A 24,204-nucleotide genomic window follows, 5' to 3' on the forward strand; every position below is an offset into this window, starting at 1 on the left:
CCCTGTCTCCCTGTTTTCTCTGTGAAGCTTTTGGGAGACTCTTTCTTGTGCTGGCAGAGTGGGGCTTGACCTGCGGGTCCTGAGGATGAACAGAGAGCCAGCCTGGTGCTCAGGTCGGACAGGGGAAACTTAAAGATGTGTGTCAAGGGACACTGGGCAGATTTCTTGTGGACACTGTGTTTTGGAAGATCCACGATGTCTGCATGGCTGTTCATCCAAAGGAGTGGAGGGTTCCACCTAGTTCTCTAGGTGGGCCCCGGTCCAGAGTAGGCCAAACCCAAATCCCAAAGAGAACGTGTCCAACTATCAAAACATTTCAATGTCACAGAAAGGCTTCAAAGCCTGAATATGTCTGCAAATTTCAAGCAATAACTGATGCAGACCCTTGGAAAACACACTCTAAATGACATACAGGAGTCACAAACTCAAATGCTTACAGGGTCCTGAATATATGCGTGGGCGAGGATGGGGCTGGAGGGAGTGGTGGAGCTTATGGCTCACTGGAGAACACGTGACCGTCCAAAGGCATTCTGAGTAACAGCAACACCGTGCCACTGACAGAGGACATTGGTGGACATGTGTGGTCCACGGGATGTCAGCCTTCATCCACTCTATAGCACAAATGTGGAACAGAGACAAAGGTCTCGAAATAGAAGATACACTTGAAAGAAGTTTCCAGTCCACTGTGAGGAGTTTTGATGGACGTTACAGGGAGCATGGCATCACTGCTGGCCTCACTTGCCTCTGGGCTGGAAATGGACGATGGAGTTTAATTCATATGCAGATCCTTTTGGATGCTGCCCTCTGAGCAGAGTCTGGAGGTAGAAGCAGCTCTGTCTTGCAGAGGAAGGTACGGGAGCTTGCACACATTAAAGGGAACCCATGAGCAGTGAAACAGGAAACAATCTAGAAAGCGCTGTGCAATCTACACATTGCCCTGCTCCCCAGAAGCAGTTTTGGACATTTATAGCCGTGACCAGATGGGTCGCGCTGAGCGCATCTTCTGTGGTCAGCATCACCTCGCAGACGTCGCACAGCGTAGCCCTGTGGAAGTTCTTCCCCAAGAAAGCGCTTCTCTCTTCCCTGGGTTTTCTAGATCTTCTTACCAACCAAACTGCTTCTGGCAGCAGGTGTAGAGCAGTGGTGTGTGTGGGGCGCCTCACTCCCCAAAGGACCGCGTGGCTTGTCTTCAGTCTCACCACCGACACGCTCTCTGAGGCCCCTCCTGGCAGAGGAGACAAGAGCCAGGAGGAGTACAGGGATCACACTGACCATTTGTCCCCCTGGGGGGTGGTTTAGGTTCCTGTTGGGGCCGTAACCAAATACCACCAGCTAGGTGTCTTGGAACAACAGAAATGCAGCCACATGGATGGACTCGGAGGGCACTGTGCTAAGTAAAGTAAGTCAGACAGAGAGAGACAAATTACCAGATGTTGCCACTTATATGTGGAATCTTAAAAAAAGACACAAATGAACTTATTTACAAAACATAGACTCACAGACATAGAAAATAAATTCATGTTTAGCAGGGGAGGCTGGGAGGGTGGAGGGATAAATTGGGCGTTTGGAATTAGCAGATACACACTACTATATATAAAATAGAGAAATGACAAGGTCCTCGCGTATAGCACAGGGAACTACATTCAGATAATGAAAAGGATCTGAAAACAACAACAGAAAGGTGCTGTCTCACAGCTGGTCGCCGGGAGGAAGGCCCGCATCAAGGTGTGGGCGGGCCAGGCTCCAACGGTGCATCTGGGGGTGGGTCTGCACTAGGGGCCGCCGGCATTCCTTGGCTTTGGCTACAAACTGCAGCCTCCGCGTCCGACTCTCTCCGTGTTTCTGTGTCTTCTCCTTTTCTGTCTCTTACAGGGATACGTGTCATTAAATTCAGTGCCCACCCTAATCCAGAATGACTGCACCTTGAGATCCTTAACTTAGTTACATCTACAAAGACCCTTTTCCCAAAGACTGTCACACTCACAGGTTTCTAGGGGTTAGAACTTGGAACATGTCTTTTGAGGGGACACCATTCAACCCACAATAAGCATTTTTAGGTGTCCTTTTCAGCTCTTAAAATTCAAAACAGAAATGGGAATTACACTTGAGGCCAGTTTACTTTCCTTCCAGCGGCTGGCTCGTTGACATGGCTATGCCTCCAGGAAAAATTCTGGGACCAGGAGGAATTCTGGAGGAATCAGGAAGGCCACCGTTTTCTGGATAGTAATTCTGTGGAACTAGAAGTTCCATCCCATAGTGGCCTTGGAAAACCATGCCCAGGAGCTCTCCTCTGGCGTGGAGGCCCCTGCTGTTGGAGACACTGGGGCGCAGAGGGAGGTGCAGGGGGCAGGGCCTTTGCCCCCAGCAGCTCACGGTTCAGGGAACTTGCCCTCCCTGCCCCTGCCCATCACCACCATAAGCAGGGCCTTGCTTCACAGCACTCTAGCCTGGGATCATTTCAGACAGCTAATCAAGTTCGACAGACTGGACAGGGAGCTGGAGCAAACCAAGAGTGTTGTGACTAAGTGTCTAGGATTTCAATTTGGATTGATATGTTGATTGTCGCCGTGGGTCACAGAGAAGAAGAAAAAAAAATCTATGTCTGTTTTTGGTCTCTGTATCTAAGCCTCATTCATCATAGCAGAATCAGGAAAGGTCGGAGATAATAAAATCTCCACAGCTTCTGCTGTTTGAACGCTAAGACAAAACACTTGGGATAAACTGGCTTCACTGTATCCGGCTTGAGATAATAATGGAGAGGTTTCAGGAATATTGTGATTTCCAGGGTTTTTTTGGGGGGGTGGTGTGGAGAATTAGGTTTATTTATTTTTTGATGGAGGTGCTGCAGATTGAACCCAGCACCTCGTACATGCTGAGCACACACTCTACCACTGAGCTACACCCTCCCCCTGGGAACACGGTGAGAAATAAGGGGAAGTGTAAAGTACAAAAGAAGAAAAAGGAAAACACTATTGTCATATTCCTGGGAGACTTACAAACACTGCAAGGAGTAGATTAGCCAGCATTGCCTGTTGTCACTTCATTATTTTTGAGATAAAATTCATGCATATAATATGTAATATAACACAATATAAAATTCATCATTTTAACTACTCAGTGGTTTTTAGTGTAGATCTGTAGTCATGTGCAACTATCAGTTTCATCTAATCCCAGAAGACTGTCTTCATCCCAAGTAGAAGCCTGGTGTCCATTAGCCATCATACCCAGCCCCCCTCACCCTCCAGCCCCAGGCAAGCACGAATCTGCTTTCTGTCACAAGAGATGTGCCTGTTCTGGACACTTTACATCAGTGGAATCATGCGATATTCATTCCTTTTAAAATGTCTGCGGAGTTGACGGATGGTATCTAACTTGGGCATTTATTCTTTGGTGAATTGTTTATTTTTGTCTTTTGCCCACATTACTTTTAGGTCGTCGTGTTTTCATTAATCTAGATGTACTCTTTATATATTAAGGCTACTAATTCCTCGGTGAGCACATTTGCAGCCATTTTTCTTCTGCAAGGGGAGCATTTTGCTATAGGTGTTAAAGTGGATGATGAAGAGACACCCTCAAAGTGAGAAGAAGCCACAAAAGGCAGTGGAGAGCCCAGGAGGGTTTGGGCGGAGGGCAAGGGGGCTCTGGCTGGTACTACAAGATGAAGGCAGAGTTTCCCCGTCTGTGAGCTTCCCAGGGTTTCCTCCAGTGTCAGCTGGTTGCCAACACAGACCAGCCCCTTTGGCCATCTCCCCAAGCCCCTGGGAAGGCTGCTAGTTAGGGCTTTGGGGCCAGCCCTGCCTTGAGAAGCAGGAGTGTCCTGCCAGTGACCTGGGCAGGCATGGGCGCCTTTTTAGGCTTGCGCTGGCCTCCCCCTCCCTGGGGAAGGTTAGCTCCTGCTTTCTTCTCTCCACTGCCCACCTGAAGCTTCTGGTCCTTTTCTCCCTCCAGGCCTCCTCCGTCCCAGCTCCCCTGAAGGCCCTAAAGGAGGGGGTCGGTGCGGCTTAGTTGCCTCCAGAGGCTTTGGAAGCAGGCTGCCCAGCCGTCCGGAGTTTGCACCCCTGCATGGAAGACAGGCCCACAGGCTCGGTTCTCAGAAACGTCCATCACATGTTCACAGCGTCTCCCACGTGAACAAAATAGGAAATAAACACATGGGCCGGGGAAAGCTAGGGTTACTGGGGAGAGACAGAAATGGCCACAGAGTAACAACGGGCTTCACTGCGGAGACGCACGCGTTCTGGGGAACAGCAAACGGCGGCAAAAATCTGACACTTAGCTGAAGGCACTTAACTTACTGTTTTGTTGAAATAACTACATCGCTCCTCCCGCCCCTTGAGCAGAGGTTCAGGGATTAGAACATATCGGTGGTGTTTTGTAAACTCAAAAGCCAAACCAGTTCTATCACTCTGCCAGGTGCCAGTGTTGTGTGGGGACTGATTGCTTCTCCCAGGGAAAGCGGTGACTATAATGAGAGTTCCTCACAGGGGAGGGGAGAGCCGACTCCGTGGACCCCAGGGAACTGTAGGCAAAACTCTTGCCTGTGTGCGTGTGGCGTGCAGACAGGCCCGCAGCTTCCTGCGGAGGAGCCCCGCCCTTCGTCAGGTTCTCCAAGGTGGAGGAAGGTCTTCCAGGGTCAAGGTCATCAGCAGGGGGCAGCCTCCCCCCAGCAGGGCCTGCTAACTGTCCCTTGGGATTCATGTCACCTTGTGCTTGCAGTGCTGGTGAAGGGCCAGGTCACCACCAAGTACTACCGGCTGCTGTCCAAGCTGGGCGGCTGGGTGTGGGTGCAGAGCTACGCCACCGTCGTGCACAACAGCCGCTCGTCCCGGCCCCACTGCATCGTGAGTGTCAATTATGTCCTCACGTAAGTCAGACGTATTTGTTTCTCTCCTTGCTCTCTCCTTCTCCCCGTCCCTCGTCAAATTGCTCCCATGAACACCATCTCTCTCTCTCTCTCTCTCTCTCTCTCTCTCGCTCTCTCGCTCTCTCTTTCTGGAGCTGTTCATTTGTCTCCTGTTTTGTTTTATTGAACACGCTGGTTGTTTGGGAGGGTCCAACCTATTTGTACACGCAGCATTGAGGGCCAGGTGTTAGGCAGCGGTGGGGACATGGCCAGGAGTGTCCCGCCCCCGGTGTGGCTTAGGATGGGACCACACAGCCCAGATGAAGGGTGAGGGCGGGCGGGGGACGCCCCCCACCTTGAACAGGATGGAGAGGGATGCACATCCCAGACCAAGATTACAAACTGACAGTCTCTGTGCCCACAAAACTTGGGTCATCCTGCGTGCTCCTGCCATTTGAGAAAGAAGCTACCTCCCAGCTTTTTCCTTGTCTTCCTACATAGCCTGTTGTAAACGGTGGTGAATACTGAGTGCCTTTAAAACCCCAGAAGGTCAAGTTCAGTCCTAAATACTTTTAAGACCATTAGAAGCAGCAGGACAGAGGTCTACCCCGGATCATTATTACTCTCCTCCCACCATGGCTGTTGCGTGTTAAATCGCTTTGCAGCCAGCTCTGGCCCTGCACTTGGGACCCTTACAGATCCCCAAGCCCCACCCTGAACAGGCCCTCGCGTGCGTTCTGATGCAGTGAGGATTCAGGCTCCCTCTTCTTTCATAGATTGGTGGACAGGTTCCTGGCGAGGTGGGTGGCAGGGGAGGGGTTTTGTTTGTATTTTGGGTTTTTTAGGGATAGAGTGATTTTAGCAAAGCTGCAGGGGACCATTAACGAGTCTTTCTCGGCACACAGGTGTGGGCTGGGGCTGGGACTTTGGGTAACGCTCCCCTCCCATGAATCTGACCTGCCCAGTTGGCTCTTTAGGGCAGAAATGGGTCCCTGATGTGGAAGTGGACAAGGCCGGAAGCCAGGCTCCTGGACCCTCAAGGCTCCCCACTCATACCTCCCCGGGGCTAAACGGAAAAGCGGCTGGGCCACAGACACTCAGTGATCAGTGGTGTTTCTGCCTTTTCCTTTTTGCCCTGACACCCTTCCTACTGGCGCATTGTGTCCCCAGGAAATGTGTTTGGGGCCTTGTGGGATGGGAGAGCTACACAGTGCTCCCTCGACTCCTGCCAAATGACACTCACCTCACTCAGCATTCCCCAGGTCTTCGAGCCTGGGGCTGCGGTGTGGCTTTTATAACGAGGGTGAGCCGTCCCTCAAAGTCCATCCACGTTGACCTCAGTGAAATGACACAGTGGAGCTTTGCCAACGAGCTCGCCCAGGGGATGGTCCCAGGGAAGCCATCCTTCCTCGCAGCCCGCGGACATGACCTGTCCCCTCCTTGCTCCTCAGGGATATTGAATACAAGGAACTGCAGTTGTCCCTGGACCAGGTGTCCACGTCCAAGTCCCAGGACTCCTGGAGGACCGCCTTGTCTACCTCACAAGAAACTAGGAAATTAGCTAAACCCAAAAATACGAAGATGAAGACAAAGCTGAGAACAAACCCTTACCCTCCACAGGTAACGCACACCACCGCAGGGGTTGGGGCACCTTAAGGAACGTCAGGCCTCTGACTGCACAGTGGGGGCTGGAGGGTCTCCCTGCCCAGAAGGTTTCCTGTGGAGTGATGCAAAGTCCCTCTGGGATGTCTTGGCCTGAGGAAGGCAAGCAAAGCTAACATCCAGGTTGACAAGTCAGGTCTAGGAAACAGAAGATTCAGTTGGGAAGGCTGATCAGCTGCTGGAATCCACGTAAACGTGGCTCAGCACAGTGATGCCTTGTGTTTCTCTAGCATTTTGTTTTTAAGGGAAACTTTCCCTCTCTTTTTAAGAGTCGTTTGCAAGCTCTCAGAAGCAGTAAGTGGGTATCTGGTGCGTTGTCACTCGGGACGAGGAGATCTCTTTCCACCCAGGGGGTGGGTCCCTGGGGTGCCATCTGCCAGGCACCTGTCCCCAGTGGGACCTTGAGGCAGAGGCCAGGGTGGGTCCAGCCCTGGGATGGAGCGGACACTACAGCATCGGAAGGCAGTTTGCTGCCGGCCCCTCTGTGGGCCCTTCATCCGTCTTCTCTGCTCTGCAGCAATACAGCTCGTTCCAAATGGACAAACTGGAATGCGGCCAGCTCGGAAGCTGGAGAGCCAGCCCCCCCGCCAGCGCCCCGGCGCCCCCAGAACAGCAGCTCCATTCAGAAGGCAGCGACCTCCTGTATGCCCCATCCTATAGCCTGCCCTTCTCCTACCATTACGGACCCTTCCCTCTGGACTCTCACGTCTTCAGCAGCAAAAAGCCAATGCTGCCGGCCAAGTTCGGGCAGCCACAAGGATCCCCGTGCGAGGTGGCACGCTTTCTGCTGAGCACGCTGCCAGCCGGCGGCGAGTGCCAGTGGCACTACGCCAACCCCCTAGTGCCGAGCAGCCCGTCTCCAGCTAAGAGCCTTTCCGAGCCGCCGGTGAACACGGCTCGGCACGGCCTGGTGCCAAACTACGAAGGTGGGTCCTGTTTGCATGAGGGGAGGGGGCAGGGCTGGGACCAGCGGCGGTGGCGGTCCTGGGTGGCAGATGGAAAAAGAATCCTCCCACTTGGGGCCGCAGCTTTCCCTTTTCTCTGCTGCTGAGTGGGAACTGCGATGCTTTCCTGCCCTCACTGCGAGTGCTTCCCGGTAGTGAAAAAAGCTGGGTGACAGTCGGTGGGCCTTGTGGGCACCAGGAACAGCGGAGAAGGCAGAGAGAACCAGGTGTTCGGCCACCCACCGTAAAAATCCTGGTCCTGTTTGCTCCCCACAAGGGAGACAGAATGATTTTCCTATGTACTGAGAACCCCCAGCTGTCATTATTTTATAAGATTACTTTCTACTCCATCCAGAGATGAATATGGGACACTACTGGTTTTCTTCCCACACCTGTTTTCAAACTGTGGAAAACAGTGGTGGAAAATCACAGGCTCAGGGACAGAAATGCCACTCACCCTCCCAGGGCAAATAACACCCCCCCAGGACTCAGTTTTTTCATCTGTAAAATGGGATTATAAGCCATGTCAGTTGCCTACAGCAGGGCTTGGCACGCAGACAGGAATGGCCTTCCATCCAGCTTCTCCCGGAGGCAGGCAAGGAGAGGTCCTCCGTGGAGGTGCCAGCAGCTGCCCCAGGCCCCGACAGATTCCTGTTTGCTCAATGGGACAACCCCCAGGCAGAGGGTAGACGGTGGGAGTTGTGGGTCGGCTGTAAGAGGTGTGTTCCTGTTTTATCCAGATCTAACTGTCGCTCAGAATGTAGACCAGGTTTGTGCAAATGTCCTGCAGGGACCACTAAATGCCGGGTGAATGTTACAAGCCCCAGAAAAGAGTCACCTGCTTAAAGAGGAGAGCCCCTTGGAGTCCCCATCCCCCACCTAACTTTCTCTCTTTGGAGGCAGGTGGGGCTCTGCTGTTCCCTGAGCTGCTTTGCTGATCTCTTGCTCTGTGCTGTGACTGTCTTTACAAGGCTTTGACATACACTTTGTCTTCAAACATGACAAGAGGGCTAGATCCCAGGAGAAATCTAACCTGGAGATTACCAGGACATGTTTTTCAAAAGTAGCAGTTTAAAAAAGAACATACGAGCCACCAGGGAGAACATACTAGCAACCAGGGCTGTGCAGTCCTGCCTTCTGGCCTCAGCCAGCCCCAGGAGCCACTGATTTCTCAGATTTGGATCCCCAATACCCATCAGTGCATTGGGTCCCTCGAATAACCAAGAAAGGGATTTCTTGCACAGCCAAGGAAAGAAAAACAAAGCAAAAGGTTTTGGTAACAGCTGAGAATATTACCTACTTGAGATTGACTTGAAAGAATTATTTTGCTTTGTGTGTGGAAGTTGACCAATGAGATAACACAGTATTTGATTTTTTTTAATTGCTGTTTTGAAAGTGAAAGAGATTAATAACCACTTCATTTGTCAGACGCTTGGTAAAAAAATGGACCAAAGGTGCTAATTGGGGGCAATTTGTGATCGACTTCCTAGCCTTTTTGATATTAAAGGAAGACAAAGGATGTCTTAAGGTTAAAAAGAGGCGGGGGCTGGGGGGGGGAATAATTGATTGCAGACATCTAATTAGTGAGGGTGGTTATTACTTTAATTATGACAGTACTAAAGGGAGCAGGGTGATTACCACTCTGCCCTCCTCATAGAGGGATAAGCAAAAAAGATCAGGGCAGACTGGGACCACCTAACACGAGGGCCATGGAAGCCTCTACGCTGTCCAATATGGTGGCCACCAGCCCCGAGGGTGTGCCCGGAGTATCTGCACTGCAGTTCGAAGACAGAAACAAGGAATACACTACCTCCATGCTTTTTATATTGATTCCTATTGAAATGCTATTTCGGCTATGTTGAATTAAATTAAGTATCTTACTAACATTTACTCCACCTGTTTCTCTTCACTCTTTCCTGCGGCTGCTAGAACATTTCATCTTGCATCTTGCGATTGGACAGGGCGGGTCCGGGACGCAGGCGGGGAAGGGGCGAGGGCGGCTGCGGAAGTCGAGCGCGCGGGCGGCGCGGGTGGTGGGCTGCCCAGGGGTGGTGGCGGCCCCCGGCCCCCTCGGGTGGGTGATGCTTTGGACAGGTCCCCTTCCTCCCCCTAGCTGGCGTCTAACGTGTCGCCTGTCCCCGCAGCGCCCGCCGCCGCCGCCGCCGCCGCCGCCGCCGCCGTGCGCAGGTTCGGCGAGGACACCGCGCCGCCGCCGCCGCCGCCGCCGAGCTTCCCGAGCTGCGGCCACTACCGCGAGGAGCCGGCGCTGGGCCCGGCCAAGGCCGCCCGCCAGGCCACCCGGGACGGGGCCCGCCTGGCGCTGGCCCGCGCGGCCCCCGAGTGCTGCGCGCCGCCGGCCCCCGAGCCCCCGGGCGCGCCGGCGCAGCTGCCCTTCGTGCTGCTGAACTACCACCGCGTGCTGGCCCGGCGCGGGCCGCTGGGGGGCGCTGCGCCCGCCTCCTCGGCCCTCGCCTGCGGCCCCGGCGCCCCCGAGGCGGCGGCCGGCGCGCTGCGGCCCCGGCCCCCGGGCCCCGCCGCCGCCTCGCCGCCGGGCGCGCCCCTGCCGCACTACCTGGGCGCCTCGGTCATCATCACCAACGGCAGGTGACCCGCCCGGGCCGGACGGCGGGGTCCCGGGCCGACCCCGCCTCGCGCAGGGCTGCCTGCGGGGAGAAGCCATAGGCCAGCCTCTTCGGCTCCCACTTCGCCAAGTCCAGCCGAGTCAGGAGGGGCGAGCTGTATATGCACGATTTAAATTAATTTATACAGAGACAACTATTTTAATAGAACTCTGCCGCCGACTTTAGATTTGTACCGTAGATGCCATAAACGCCGGTGTAGAGGACGGAGACACGGCGATGCTGGGGAGACGTGACCGCCCGACCTTCGTTCTCCGAGAGCCAGGTTTTCCGAAAGGGGTAGCTGAGCGTCCCCGACGTCCCACGTGTGGCCTCCACTACTCTGTCTTTGGGGGGACTTGGTTTCCTCACCTTGAAATCAGGCTTGCGCCCCTTGCCTTGTCCCCGATGCTCGGTAACAGTCCCTCCGGGGGATTGAAGGAGCCCTCCGCTTTAAGGAGAGCCCGCGCTGATACAGCCAGCTATGCCGGCGGGTGGCCGACCGGGAGACAGGAAGCCTCCGGTACTCAGAGCCCGTTTAGATTCTTCAGTCAAGGCTGAATGTGATGATTTAAGCCCCATGAATTTTGGACAACTCCGCTGTCTTTAAAAGTCATTCATGAGTCTCATTAAAAGTCGTTTTAATTTAACCCTTTCTTTAATACGAAAATCAACAAGCCGAGACCAAGGGGGTGGACGTGGGTGTGCTCCACAAGTCACGAGCTCTTACTGCCTCCTAACCCATGTGAACTCTTGATACCACCAAGAATAGCACCTTTAGAATATATGGAACAGGCATTAAATGCAAAAATCTATATAGCCAGGTATTTTATGAGAATGACATGTGGATGATTGAGATGCCCAATGGATTGGCTACCCCATCAAGTTTGATGACAAGGCAGAATCCCTCCGGCCCACACCTGCAATTCCCTAGGCTCGTGTTTGCTACAAGTAGTGCTAATAAAGTTAGTTAAATTGCATGTGCAATATGGAAAATTGTCAATGGACTGTGCCTCGTGGAAGAAAACATGCTAAAGGGATGTAACGAAAATGATGTATACATTGTCTTCAGCATTTTCTGCATTTTATACAGGGCAAGAAAACTCCCTATGAACATGTCATGTGTGTAACAGGTAAACAAATCTTTTTATAAAGCACCAGCAGTGTTTTTAAAATAAACTTCCATTAATTTCCATTTATTTTTATACTTTGCTTCAAGATTTCACCATTTAAAAATCCTACAATGGCTCTGAAGTGGATCAGTGTATTGAACCAGCCACCATCTTTCAATCTGCTGCACACTGAACACTCCATCATTTTCTGCTTTTTCAAAGACGGTTTACTTTTAGGAAACTATACCCACCTTTCTGAGGGGAAAGGTTTTTCATAAATGTCTTTTAAGTCTCTGTTCTAGAATCAAAGTTCACCTATATCAGCTGTTCTCAAAATGTGAAATGATCTGTTGCCAAGCCAGTATCACTATGAGGACCTGCCTCGTCCCCTAACACGGTGTAAGTTTGCCTTACCTTACAATTTGCAAATTTAGGAACGTGTGTCTTGCAGTAAAGAGGCAGAGTCGTAAGAATTGAATGCATACACGTCTACGCTGCACTTAGCCATACGTCATGAGCAGCTTTTTGGGAGTGTGTGCACACAGAAACTAAGCCTGGGGTATTATTTTTATGCTGACAAGACCCGTAACTAAACCATGATTCCTGGACGGTGCAGGTTTGATGAACAAGAGATATCCCCTGACATTTTCCAATAAAGTACCATAAATGCTTTTGTGTTGACCTTGTTATTAGCCATCGGGTGGGTGGGGGGTGCTGTACACAGTAAATACAAAGCATGAAGGCTTTCAGAGCAGTTTAAGATCAAAGGTTACTGTTAGGAAAGAAGACCGTTACAGATTTATAAATGATGACACAAATAGGCTTAACCATGAGTGTGTATGTACTTCAAAAATAAAATGTGTACCAAGGAAAAACGTCCTTGCCTGAACAAACATCAGTTTTCATAGCCTAGAACATGGAGGAAGATTCCTATACAAGCTGGCTTCCGGGCGGCCAGCAGCTCCGTGCAAAGTTAACAGCACAGTTACTATGGCAACCTAATATTGTTACCTCCACCTTTCAGTCTGTACGTTTAAGCTGGGGATCTTGTTTCTTTCTTGACTTCTGTGAGGCTCTGGCCGAGGAAGAGGAAGCATTTTAATATATATGCCTCTCTTTCACACACAAAAAAGAAAAAATTGTAGTGAGTCCTAACATGTTGACAAAAACGCCAGATCAAATGGATTTGAGAAATAAGCCCAGTTTAAGATTGGCTTGGCCCTCCCTCCACTGGGCCTCCCAGGGAAAGGAATTCCTTTATGTTCATGGACGCCCTTTCTAGAAAAGCCATTCCATTCATACCTTTGTAGAGAAGTGAACGGGGTGTGAAGGGCTGCTCCGAGCAAATCGGCTCCCTCACCCCCACCCCTCGGGTCCTTTTAAGTCCTATGGGCCATGCCTTCCTGCCTTGGATCCTGCGGGTGGGAGAGGCTTACTCTGTCAGTGGATCCTGTATAAAGTCTACCCAAAGTAGACTTGTAACTGTAAGACAGTTAAGGTAGACTGTGGGGGCTGCTACAGATAAAATGGAATAAAAGGAGCATTTTCAAATAAATGCCATAAAATTGCAGTAGCTTAAAATTGTAGTGAATCGTAGCCTTTGGGTTATCTAAGATGCATTATTCAAGCTCTTCCTAAAGTTAAGTATGAAATATAAAGTAAAAATCTTGGGGAAACACTTGTCAAGACAAAAGTCAAGCAGTTTTCACAAAAGAGTAAGAATAATTTGACAAGAACAGTATCTGTTCTATTAAATTTGTTGTTACATTCAATTTATTTCCTAATTTTAAAATTTACATTATTAATTTCTCACCTCAGTTGATTTTTGTTTTAAACTTTGGAGTTTTGCTAACTTCCATTCTTTGGAGTAATAAGATTTCTCTTTTGTACGACACATAATACATCTGTCAAAAATCCATCAAAAAAAGCTTCTTAGTACTTAGAAATAAATAATATTCCTTACTATGTAAAACTATTTATTTTTAAAATGTTTAAATATGAATAAAAAAATTCTGTAACCAAAAGTAGTTGCTTATTTTTACAAATAAAAGGTGGTTAAAAAAAATAACAGTGAATCCAAACTATATAGAAAGTCTTAAACTTTATTTTGGTAGACTTGCTTTTTATAGGCGTAGGTTTAAAGTCATTACTTTTCAGAGATGATACTTTGAAAAGCTAAAAATGCAAAGGTTTAACACTCTTTTATTTCAAATATGCATAGTAATTACCCAGGAATAACAATTATCCATTCTTTGCCAGTGAAGAGCAAACACATCTACAGAATGGGAGCCTAAAACGTCTCCCTTATGCATACTGCAACTGCTGGGTGAGGCTGGCTTCTCTCCCGGTTCCAGGACCCTAGGGTGAGGGGTGACCACATAGTGCTCCCGTGTGTGTATGGGGTGGGGGGTGAGGGTGGGAGGCTGCATGCAATCTCAGTCTGGGCCTGTGCTCCCACCCCTCCTGGGCCACTTGCTCCCACATCCGGCAGGCAGTGTGCCACAGCAGCAAACCCCACCAGACACAAATCCTTCTGACTTTGCTCCTACACTGTAAATGCTGCTAGGATGACCAGTATGACCAGTGCTGGGGGGGGTTGGGGGGGCACTGGAAGCCCAGCTATTGCTGTGTCCTATTTTAGGGGGCACTTCTCAAGAGTTCCCCTGAAATTTGTGACCAGCCCAGACGGGAAGGTGTCTTGCCTTTTAACTTAACCTGATGGTTGCTCAGTGCACAGCCTCTGAACTGGGGCACAATACAAATATCCCAAAAGCACACACCAATCCTGAGTTTAGGTGCTGTGTTGTAAAGATTAAGAAGAAAATGCAACGTTTCCATTAAGACTTCAAAGCTCTTTGAGATCGTAGATTGCCAGGTTCATAAACACCTCAAATTGATGAGTGCAGTGTAGCAAGTAGATACGTTTCCCTAATGCTAAAAATATAAGTAAAATGCCTTTATTCAGCTGTTCTATACGAAGCAGAATTTCCAAAGTCTTTGGTTCATTTGAGGCAAAATCAGGTTTATGAAAAATGCAGCATCTGCTCCAAGTCTACTTTGTCTCCCTCAAGACAACTGGGTGTGGGCACAAGTAAGAACGGTCTTAAAAACACAGAGGCGAAGCGATACGCCCGGAGCATCTCCGTCTGCTTTGACATGGCCACACTTCATTAGTTTTAATTTACCAAAAGGAAATTAAATGATAACACTTCCCCCCCCAAAGCAGGCTGTCTAGAATAGGACTTCAGCTTAAAACAAATGAGAGCATGTTTTTCATTAAATAACCCCCCAAAGAAATTCAAAAAGTAATGACGGCCGCTCTGAGAGATGACTTGCCTTATATTACAAAGTTTAAGAAATGAAACTTGCAACATTAGCCTGAGATCTTTCTTCCGGATGATATTTTGCAGATGCCCTCTCCAGGGTGAGTCCATTTTGCAATTTTGGGGTGATACAGACTTTTACTTAAACTTACATTTAGACGTGGGCATTTAGGAGAGCGTGGTTTTTTTTTAAGAATAATTCTAATTGAAGCCTTATTTGCAAAAATTGCTTCTGAAGTTCTTTTAAAGTTACATTTCCAAAACACACATATTGGGTTGGTGTACTTAACTAAACATGTTATTTTTTTCCTTCCTATGGGGCTGCCTGTGCCTGGCTAAAGGTAGACAGATTTTTATACTGAAAACCACACGTTTCTGGAGTTAGCCTGACTGGGGAAAGCTGGACAGAGGGTGCTGGTGTGCACTAAGGGGATTCTGTTCAAAGCTGAGAGCCTCTTCGAGTTTTCTTTCCACTAATTTCATTTGGGGGCATGAAGAGAGACAAGAGGACAGAAATTGGCCTTTTTAGGCTGAAAAGCTACGTGTACGATTCTCAAGTTCAACAGAGAGAGGAGTTACATGGAGAAAGCATGGACTACATCTGGAAGCAGCACATGTATATCAAAAGGCTTCCTTTCTTTTGTTCTTCCACAGAGACTCTTAGGGCATCAGATTTTGAACATCTTCTTTTAAAGCTTCACACACACACACAAACACACACATCTGTCCTCTTAACTGATGGTATTCAGTATCAATAACATTTTCTTTTTTGGCAATATAAGAAAAAGGGGGCAAAAAAGAAAATGACTTACAAATAAAAATGCCATGTACTTCTATGTTCTGTGCCCTGCACAGGCCTGCAGGAATGCTCTGCATTTCAAAGCAAGCCTGAAGCTGGCTTAAAAGCTCCAAATCCTCCTTTGCGTGCAGTATGAGAGCCAGACGTCATCTCCAGCTGTTAGAGCCAAATCATCCCCCGTCACATCCAAGCAAGTGCCTAATCAACGCTTTAAGGATCTTGAACTTGATCCCATCACTTCAGAATACCCAGTAAACTTAAAACTTATGAAAGGCAAGCTCATTAATTAACGTCAAGGTAATGAACTGATTTCTTCTGCAAGGTCCTTGCATCCTCCTCAACTCTGTGCGTCTCTGGAGCCACTCAGACTGTTGTTGGGCCACAAGCCACCGAGCTAAGAACAGCTCTTAGAGGTCAACCTGCTCTTTTCTTCATTAACAAAAAATAAAATAAAATGATGACTAAGTGCCAGTCTGTGCTCCTGTAGGAAAATGCCTCCCTGGATGCTCGTAAACAGTGTTATCATACCTCAAACTCTGGCCCGAAAGCTTTTTTTTTTTTTAATTTGATTTTCACAGTTTAGGGGTAAAGATCTCCACTACTGGGAAAACATTTGAATTATCCCATTGCCATTGCTGTTTCCATGTAAAAACTTTTTTGGGGGCGGGGGGGGGGGGCAATGAACATACATCCAAGTCCAAGAGGGGGGAACTATGTCACACCTACGGCAGGGCTTTTCCCTAAACTAAACCTTCACTTGTCAACCCTCCACCCAAACATCTTCAAACACCAAATAAAATGGCGACAGAACAAAATTAAAGAATTAACTGATTAATCAGAGGGAGAGAAAAATCGCCTACAACTCTGCATTAGTTTTCCAGATCCACGGGCTAGGAAAGGTGGCAGAAATCAAACGGGAATGTTTCTGTGGTGGTTCTGCACACGTGTCAGCCCCAGCCCCTCTCAGCAGCGGCCCGGGGAGGCCCCAGGCCTTGGCGCAGGCGCGGGGACTACTGCTGTTTGGGGACGATGAGGTTTCTCAGCATGTCGAAGGAGTTGCCGTCAGGATGCACAGTCATCACCTTGCCGTTTTCCTGGTGAACCAGAAGGAACCCGGAATCATCGAGGCCGACTATCCACACCTTTGGTCCCTCCGGGCTTCCCAGACTGACTTGCTGAGCACTGAAATGAGGAACAGACCCGTCACCGGGAAATGGAGTAACACTGGCTTGAGACAATTAGGTAGGTAATTATCCACTATGCGAAGGGGTGCGGGGTGGTGGGGGAGGGGGCTGCGCCAGATAGCGTTAAAATGCATCTGAGTCTGAGCTCTGACTTTCAGGGTCCCGCCTGAATTGTTATGATAGCTACGAGAATAACCAGGGCGATGCAAAGTCCAACAGGGAGTTAGTTGTAACTGCTTCTCTTATAAGCAATGGCACTCCGAATTCTGATCCCCTGGGATGACGGTATTTGCCCTACTTCCTCACCCTCTAGCACTCAGGGGATGGGGGGAATCAAAACAAAACAACGCTGTGCAACCCTCTAGGATTTTTGGCTGAGACTGGCCTCTTTTTGGCAGAGTTAAAAGAAAACTTTAATCAAGTTGAGTAGCATCAATTATAAACTAAACTCAACCTAATTCTACTTCTTTTAAATATTTTCCAAATGCATCTATTGCCTTATATCCTCGTTAAGAGATGTAAAAGTATAGAGTCTGTACCTCTCCAATTTTTATTTTGAAGAATTTCAAACCTACAGCAAAGCTGAGAAATAGTACAATGAATCTCATATTCCCCCTTCACTTACAAATCACACCAAGTGATAACATTTTCCATATTTGCTCTCTTTACACACGTACATAGTTTGTTTGTTTTTGGCTGATATTTAAAAATAAGCTGCAGGCATCATGACACTGTATACTTAAATACTTCAGCATGTTATTTCTAAAGAATAAGAACAATCTCCTACAAAACCAGAATATCATCGTCACCCTCAAGAAATCTGACCTTGATACAATAACATCATTTAATATATAGACCGTGTTCAGAAGTCCCATTAATATCTTTGTGGCTATTTCCTTCCTTCCAGGGCCCGATTATGAATCACATGTTGCAATAAGCTGTCATGCCTCTTTACTCTCCTTCAATCTCAGAAAATCTCCCACCTTCTCTTTGTCTTTAAGACACTGACATTGAGGAGCAGAGGCCGGCTGGTACACTTCTCAAACTGAGAATCCCCGGGAGCCTTTGTTAAAACACTGAAGTGGGGCCCCAGCCTCAGAGTCTCTGATTTAGGAAGTCCAGGATGGGAGCTGTTAATTTGCATTTCTAACAAGTTCCCAGGCCAGGCTGCTGCTGCCCCCCTGGGGATCTCACTTGGAAAACGATCGTTATCTAGAATGTTCCACAATCTAGACTTGCCTGTTTCCTCACAATTAGATTCAGCTTCAACATGCCAGGGAGGAAAATCTCCAGTGATGTTGTGTTCTCCCAGGGCACCCCACCTGGAGGCACGGGATGACAGTTCATCCCTGTCGCTGGGCTGCTAACTTGCTCAAGGTGGCATCTACCAGCTTTATCCATCAGTAAAATAAAAAATAATTATCTAGACCAGTGCTTAACTTCTCACTTTAAGGTATTAAACTACTGACTTAAAAAAGGAATTGTAAAAGGATGAAGACAAGCCAGCACTGACCTGTGGACCCAGTATTTATAATACAGAGGCAGAATGCCATTGGGCCCTTCATCCTGAAACGTGTCCATCAGTTTCTCCAGCACGGTCACAGTTCTGGCGATCAGATAATCAGCTCTGAGGGGCTTCAGTCCTGCCCTGTGTTGCTTATTGTATTCTGTGATGAGATCGTTGATGCATATGGTAGGGTTACTATTAGTCACGTTAAATCCACAGCCTGGACGAAAACAAGCAATTGAAAGCATGAGCAGCTCAACCTACTGAAGGCATCGCATATTTCTCTCAACCACCCGGACAGAGTTACAGCTTTCACTGTGCTGACTTCCTGCTTCTTTGTCCTCACACTGAGCTTCTCTTCTCCGGCTACCTAGAGAGTGACTTAGGTCTTTGAGCCCATCTTCCTTTTTCACCCTTCCTTTATTATCCTTGTCTCCCAGGACCATCCCACCCTGAGAGCAAATAAGCTGGGAAAAAAGCAAGCCACGCTTGATTCAATTAAGCAGAAGCTACGAATGGGATAAAATAGAGTTGCTTCTGAAACGATTCCTCAGGTGGTCTAGCCAAGCACTGTAGCTCTGTGCTGAGCATGATATAAAAGAAAATCTCTTGTTTCTTTTTTCTACTTGAATAACAGAACACATGCTTGAAAATAAAGCATTTTATTCAGGTCTTAAGGAGTAAACTCTGGATTCAGAGATTTCAGACCTTGGCCATGGCATAAACCTAAAACACATCTCTTAATACTTGATTGATCCTTGGAAGTCTTTGGTGCTAGGGTTACGCCGCTGGCAAAGGGCCAGCTCATGTTCAGTGGCTCTTTTATAGGCCCCTCTACCACGGCTTCGGGAGAGCGAGTTACCAGCTTATCTCAGCTGTTACTGAACACCACCATCCTCTGCAGGAGAGGTTAGTCTTCAGAAAAGCTGAACCCTTAGTTTTCAGCACGGCCCTGAATCAAACTCAAAGATGTCTTCAATAAGAAATGAAATACTGCAAGAACAAGGGGGTAAGACTGTGGTTTCCCCAGGGCCTCTGAGAAAAAAGTCCCCAAATACTCACCTCAGGTAGAACAGTGACATTTACAATAACAGTATTTTTTGGTAAATGTTCTGAGCCATTTTCAGTGTGAAGGGAAAGACTGATTGGCCTCAGATTATTATTATTTTTTAAAAATATACTGGTTACTGTATTTTAATAATACAAAACAATGTAAGTTACATCTGGGGAAAAAACAAGTAACCATAGCAACAGGGGCAGACTCTGCACTTGTTCATTTGTTCTTTCATTCAACATACACAGTGGCTGTACAAAGCATTCAGTTAGGTGTGTACAGTGCTGAAAAATCTCCCGTGCACTCAGAAAATCCAAAGTCCTGGGGGAAACAGCAACACGGACGACTGTCAGCTTCCACTGTGTCTTCCCAGGGGCCAGATAGCAGCCCTGCTGGTGACTCTGACTCTTTCCCCAAAGATGCTCCTTGTCCCCCACCCACCTCCCATGGCCTTAAGACTTTAATAAAAGCTATGGATTCTCCCCCACAGGGAAATGTTTCGTCTCTCCCACATTGATAGGAGTCCTTGGTTCCCTGAAGCCATCGTTGGGCCTCCTTGATATCTGTGGGCCCTCCTTGATGAATCTCCGCATCCAGCCCAGTTCCTCACTTACAGAAGGGAAACGGAGCTTTGAGGGTATGAAGTAGCTTGCCCAGAATAATACTGCCTATTGATAGCAGGGCTGGAGACATAAGCCTTGTATTCTTTGGCTGGCTGGCACTTCCAACACGCAATTACATGTTTTCTGTCCATTACTGATTTTCGAACACCAATCAAGCTCTCCGGGGCAACAGGGAGAAGCTGATGCTTGGGTGACCAGGGACCTAAGAACGTCTGAAACTGCTTCTGAATCCATCTCCTTGCCTGATAAGGATGTGCTGGGGTGAAACGGGGATTCTTTACTCCACTTTCACCAGCCTGGAGCTTCTTCTGAAGGTCAAAAAGGAGGCAACTTTTCCATGGCCTGGGAAGGGCAGATTAAGAGTGGAAGAGAGACTGCCAGGACACCCATCCTTGAAATTAACTTTCTTTTCTTATTACCAAATAATATATTAAATGTTTATTTTCACCATTTCTAATTCTACGAGAAGCAGGAGTGTGGAGAAGTACAAGAAAAAGTCTGTTTGATGAGATACCCTTTGGGTGGTGTCCATGGCCAAAGACAGGAATGCTAAAACCCTTAGAAGGGCTTTCTACCAATCTGGTCTGTCTTGCACACATGTTCTGTTCCATAGCTCAAGATGCAAAGAAAAAGTAACCCCATATGATAATCCACTCCCCCTAATGTAGCCATGTGTGAACTATTTTTATTTTTATTAATTTAAAAGTTCTGGGGGAAAGGCTTTTAAAAAACTTACCAATAAGTATATAAAATGTTTCTCCCATAAGTGTTGAGTTAACCAGAACTCCACCAAGCTTCATGAGGTCACTGTAATAAATATCGTTGGGCCATTTCACTCGTAAGTTGATATCCTAAAGGGAAATCTGCATATTAATCAAGTAGTCACAGGACACAAAGGGATCAGGAGAGGTCATCCAGCTAAAATAAAAGATGAGCAGAATACTCTTGAAATAAATGGAACATGGGGTCTCATCCTCTCCTCTTTTTTCAGACAGCTAATCACTTCCTTAGAACAATCAATATGAAAGTACCTCTTGGGGTGAGAGGGAAAGAGACCTAAAGAAAACACTCAGCTCTCCCAGGGCCCTCCCCCACCCCCCACCGCTGCTGTTCATCATCATCAGAAACACTTTCTGAAGACGCCTCTCTTGTGGATTAAGTTCATTATTTCAGTATCAGCAGCCATCACTGCGGAGTACCGTCGTGTGCTGGGGGCTGGGGGCAGTGCGAGGGTAGTAGTCTCAGGGCTCTCTTCTCCTAAGGGGCTCATGCTCAAGAGAAAGTTGGCTATGAATTAACCACCAATGTAAAAGTCAAGTAGGACTGTTGAGTAGAATGCTATGCAGATACAGAGTAGGAACTCATCCTACTGAGTTATGAGAAGTCTCCAAGGACTGCCAAAAGTCAGCTTGGGTGACAGAAATGGATTTGTCTATGGCCTACTCCCTCTCCCTCCTGAAGGCTGTGGCCTGGGCAACCCTGCCTGTGCCTCGGTCTCAGTGGAATGGTCCAAGGATGGACACTGCCTTGAACTGGGCCAACCAGACCCCCACCTCTTGCCATAATTGTGAAGTTAGGGCACACAGACTGGGTGAGACTCAATGAGCACCAGAACTGCCAGGACTCCTGTTTTAGGGGAGAATAGGTTCTTGCCTTGCGCAGGAGAGAATTCAAGAGTAAGGCATGGTAAAGTGAAAGTAAGTTTATTTAGAGAGATATACACTCCACAGACAGAGTGCAGTCTGTCTCACTCAGAAGGGAAGATGGCTTAGGAGACACACACTCCATCGGCAGAATGTGGGCCATCTCAGAAAGCTGAGAGGGAGAGAAGCCGAGAGGTGTGCGGTGCTTAGAGTAAAAGCAGATACACCCTCCATAGACAGAGTGCGGGCCGTCTCAGAAGGCGAGCGCGACAGAGCGAGAGCGACCACGGGGTGCGGGGTTGTTAGGTTTTATGGGCTGGGTAATTTTACATGCTAACGTGCAGGAGGATTACTCCAACCACCTTGAGGAAGGGGTGAGGATTTCCAGGAAATGCAGCCCCCCACACACTTTTTAACCTTTTCTGGTCAGCCTGGGGACTGTCCTGGCACCGGTGGATGTGCTGTGAGGCTCAAGGTCTACTGGAAGTCAGATCTTCCGCCATCTTGGTTCTAACCAGTGTGTCCTGTCCTCCATGGGAGTGTCAGTCCTTCAGTGCTTGTGCCCTGCCCCTTTCCTCCCACTTCACCTGGGCCTGGGCCTGGGAGCCAGGTGGCGCCATGCTGTAGGTAGAGGAAGCCCATCTGGACACGTGAGGCTGAAGGAGAGACACTCAGCAAAATAAAACCAGGAGACCAGAGAGTAGCTAATGGCCTCTCAGCCCCACAGGGCTGGCTCCTCCTTCACTGGGGGCAGGCTGGGGGCCGAGCCCCAGCTCAGCACTTCGACCAAACCAAGTGTTGGAACCAGCGTCATCTCTATTTAACAAAGGAAGGAACTGAAGCTTACAGACTACCTGGCTTGCCTAAGGCTGCACCTCTTGCAAGTGGCAGAGTAGGGCTTTCTGACGCCAAGGCCCCAGGTGCTTAACACCCTGCTCTGCCACCTGCTGCTTCCAGGCAACCCCCTCCTCTCCCCTCAGCAGGCCTTCTCCTCACCTCGGCCACATAGAATGTGCTCCTGTCCTTTAGAAGCGCATCTGTCCTAGGATGGGGAGCCTCCTAGTTCTTCTCTGGTTAGAATGGGGTTCTGGGGCAAGGAGGGGTAGCTCAAGTGGTAGAGCACATGCTTAGCATGCACAGGGTCCTGGGCTCAATCCCCAGAACCTCCTACAAACAAACCAACAAACCTAATGACCCCCCCTCCCAAAAAAAGAGTAAAAAAAAAAAAAAAGTTAAAAAAAAATAGGGTTCTCAGTGGGGGAGTGGGGGTGGGGAGTCTGCCCTCCCGGGGACATTTGGCAATATTGGGAGATGATTCAGGCTGTCACAGCTTGAAGGAATCCTACTGGTATCCAGTGGGGAGAGGCCACCAGTACTGGTCTGCAGCCTGTAATGCACAGGGTGGCCCTGCAGCCAAGATGTAGGGGCTCAAATGTGAATAGTGCTGAGAGTGAGAAAGGCTGGTCTAGAAAAATCTGTAACTTGGAAACTCTGGTCCTGGTCGCTCTCCCGAGACCTCTTCTTTGTCCTCTTTCACCGGCCCACGTCCTACCGCGGCCTGCCCCGTCCCTGCGGAAGCTTGGGAACAGCGCCCCCATCACGGGGGCAGTCGCTTACTTTTGCACAGTCTCTGCTCTTGGGCTCCTGTTTCACTTCACATTTTCAGGTCGAGTTATGAAACTAGACCTGAACTTACGAAATGTTGGGTTCTCATGCAGGTAAACAAGGACATCTATTCCAAGACGAAGAGAAAGTCTAACTGCTTCTTTCTCACTGTCTCAATCTTTTATTCAAACAGCTGCTACAGGCTTTCCATGTAGAAAGCACGGCGCTAGGCTCTTTGGGGACCAAAACAAAACTAATCCTGCGTTCAGAGAGCTGGTGAATTTGTAGGAGATAGAACTGGAGTACAAATAACCCTGCTTCCAAGCAGTCCCTGGGAGGGACCACGAAAGTGGCCCAGGTGTTTAAAGTGCCATAGGGTGTCGGAGGAGGGGGAGTCCATAGCTAGAAGGTTCCAGGAGCAGCACTGGAGCTGGGCCTCCGAGGGCGAACGGGACTTGGAGGTACAGAGAAGAGAGCAGGAACGGGGATGTGCGGGTGGGAGGAGCCCAGCGGAACCTCGAGGGCAGAAGAGACAGCAGGAGGAAGAGCAGGCAGCCCAGAGAGGGTTCCAGAAGGAATGGCGAGCATTCCACCGATGCTGCCTCTGGTCCAGGAAGGCCGGGCACAGTGTGTGTGCTGAAGATGACATCTGGCTGGGGACAAGTTGGGAAGGACGTAAGAAAAGGCCAACCCTAGGCAACAGGGGCCTATTTCAACCATCCTATAGTTGTACTGTGTAAGCTAACTGTATGCCTTAAACTTATACACAGCAGCATGTCAATGATATCAATAAAACTGAAAATGAAATAAAATAAGAATAAATCCAATCCAAAAACCATACAGATGAGACTGAGCTGGATGATGGCAGAAATGGGACAGGAACTTTGGTGGGAGCTTCTTAAGGAGAATGGGGGACACATGTGCCCAGGTCCACTGTGGAGGACAAGCGTCCCACCTCCCTAGCCAGCTGCCCTGCACCTGTGGAGCCTTGCACACTGCAGGCACTCACAGAATGCTCCCTAAGCCAACAAGTGAGGCTGCAAGGTAAAAATCAAGCCAAACAGACTAATTTAATTTTAATTTGTAATATATTTTCCTAAGACTAATGAACCTATTGCTACAGTTAAAAATATTTTCCCCCAGAACAAAATTTTAACTTCTCAACTGCTTGGTGCAGGGTGAGACGTCCAGCTCAGGGACTGCAGGCTGGACCTGTGAAGGTTGTTGACAGTCTGATGAGACCAAGCCCATCAGACACAGCAAGGATGCTGAGAACCCGGGGATAAA

The 24,204-nt window shown here is 48.7% G+C and overlaps 2 protein-coding genes across 2 annotated transcripts in view; one reads left to right on the forward strand and one right to left on the reverse strand.

Annotated features, from left to right (window-relative positions):
* The window catches only part of SIM2 (SIM bHLH transcription factor 2), a 43,674-nt gene extending 33,617 nt beyond the window's left edge, over positions 1–10,057 (forward strand). The window contains exons 8-11 of the mRNA XM_072969104.1: positions 4,717–4,864; positions 6,295–6,463; positions 7,023–7,431; positions 9,594–10,057. Of these exons, the coding sequence (XP_072825205.1) occupies positions 4,717–4,864; positions 6,295–6,463; positions 7,023–7,431; positions 9,594–10,057 (1,190 nt within the window). The remainder of the gene's footprint in view (positions 1–4,716; positions 4,865–6,294; positions 6,464–7,022; positions 7,432–9,593) is intronic.
* A 3,204-nt stretch (positions 10,058–13,261) lies between these two features.
* HLCS (holocarboxylase synthetase) overlaps positions 13,262–24,204 on the reverse strand; it is a 172,795-nt gene continuing 161,852 nt past the window's right edge. The window contains exons 9-11 of the mRNA XM_031687000.2: positions 20,406–20,520; positions 17,999–18,212; positions 13,262–16,483 (exon numbers count right to left, since the gene is read on the reverse strand). Coding sequence (XP_031542860.1) covers positions 16,312–16,483; positions 17,999–18,212; positions 20,406–20,520 — 501 coding nt within the window. The 3' untranslated portion in view covers positions 13,262–16,311. The remainder of the gene's footprint in view (positions 16,484–17,998; positions 18,213–20,405; positions 20,521–24,204) is intronic.

Source organism: Vicugna pacos, chromosome 1 (genome assembly GCF_048564905.1).
Source record: "Vicugna pacos chromosome 1, VicPac4, whole genome shotgun sequence".
NCBI classification, from domain to species: domain Eukaryota; kingdom Metazoa; phylum Chordata; class Mammalia; order Artiodactyla; family Camelidae; genus Vicugna; species Vicugna pacos.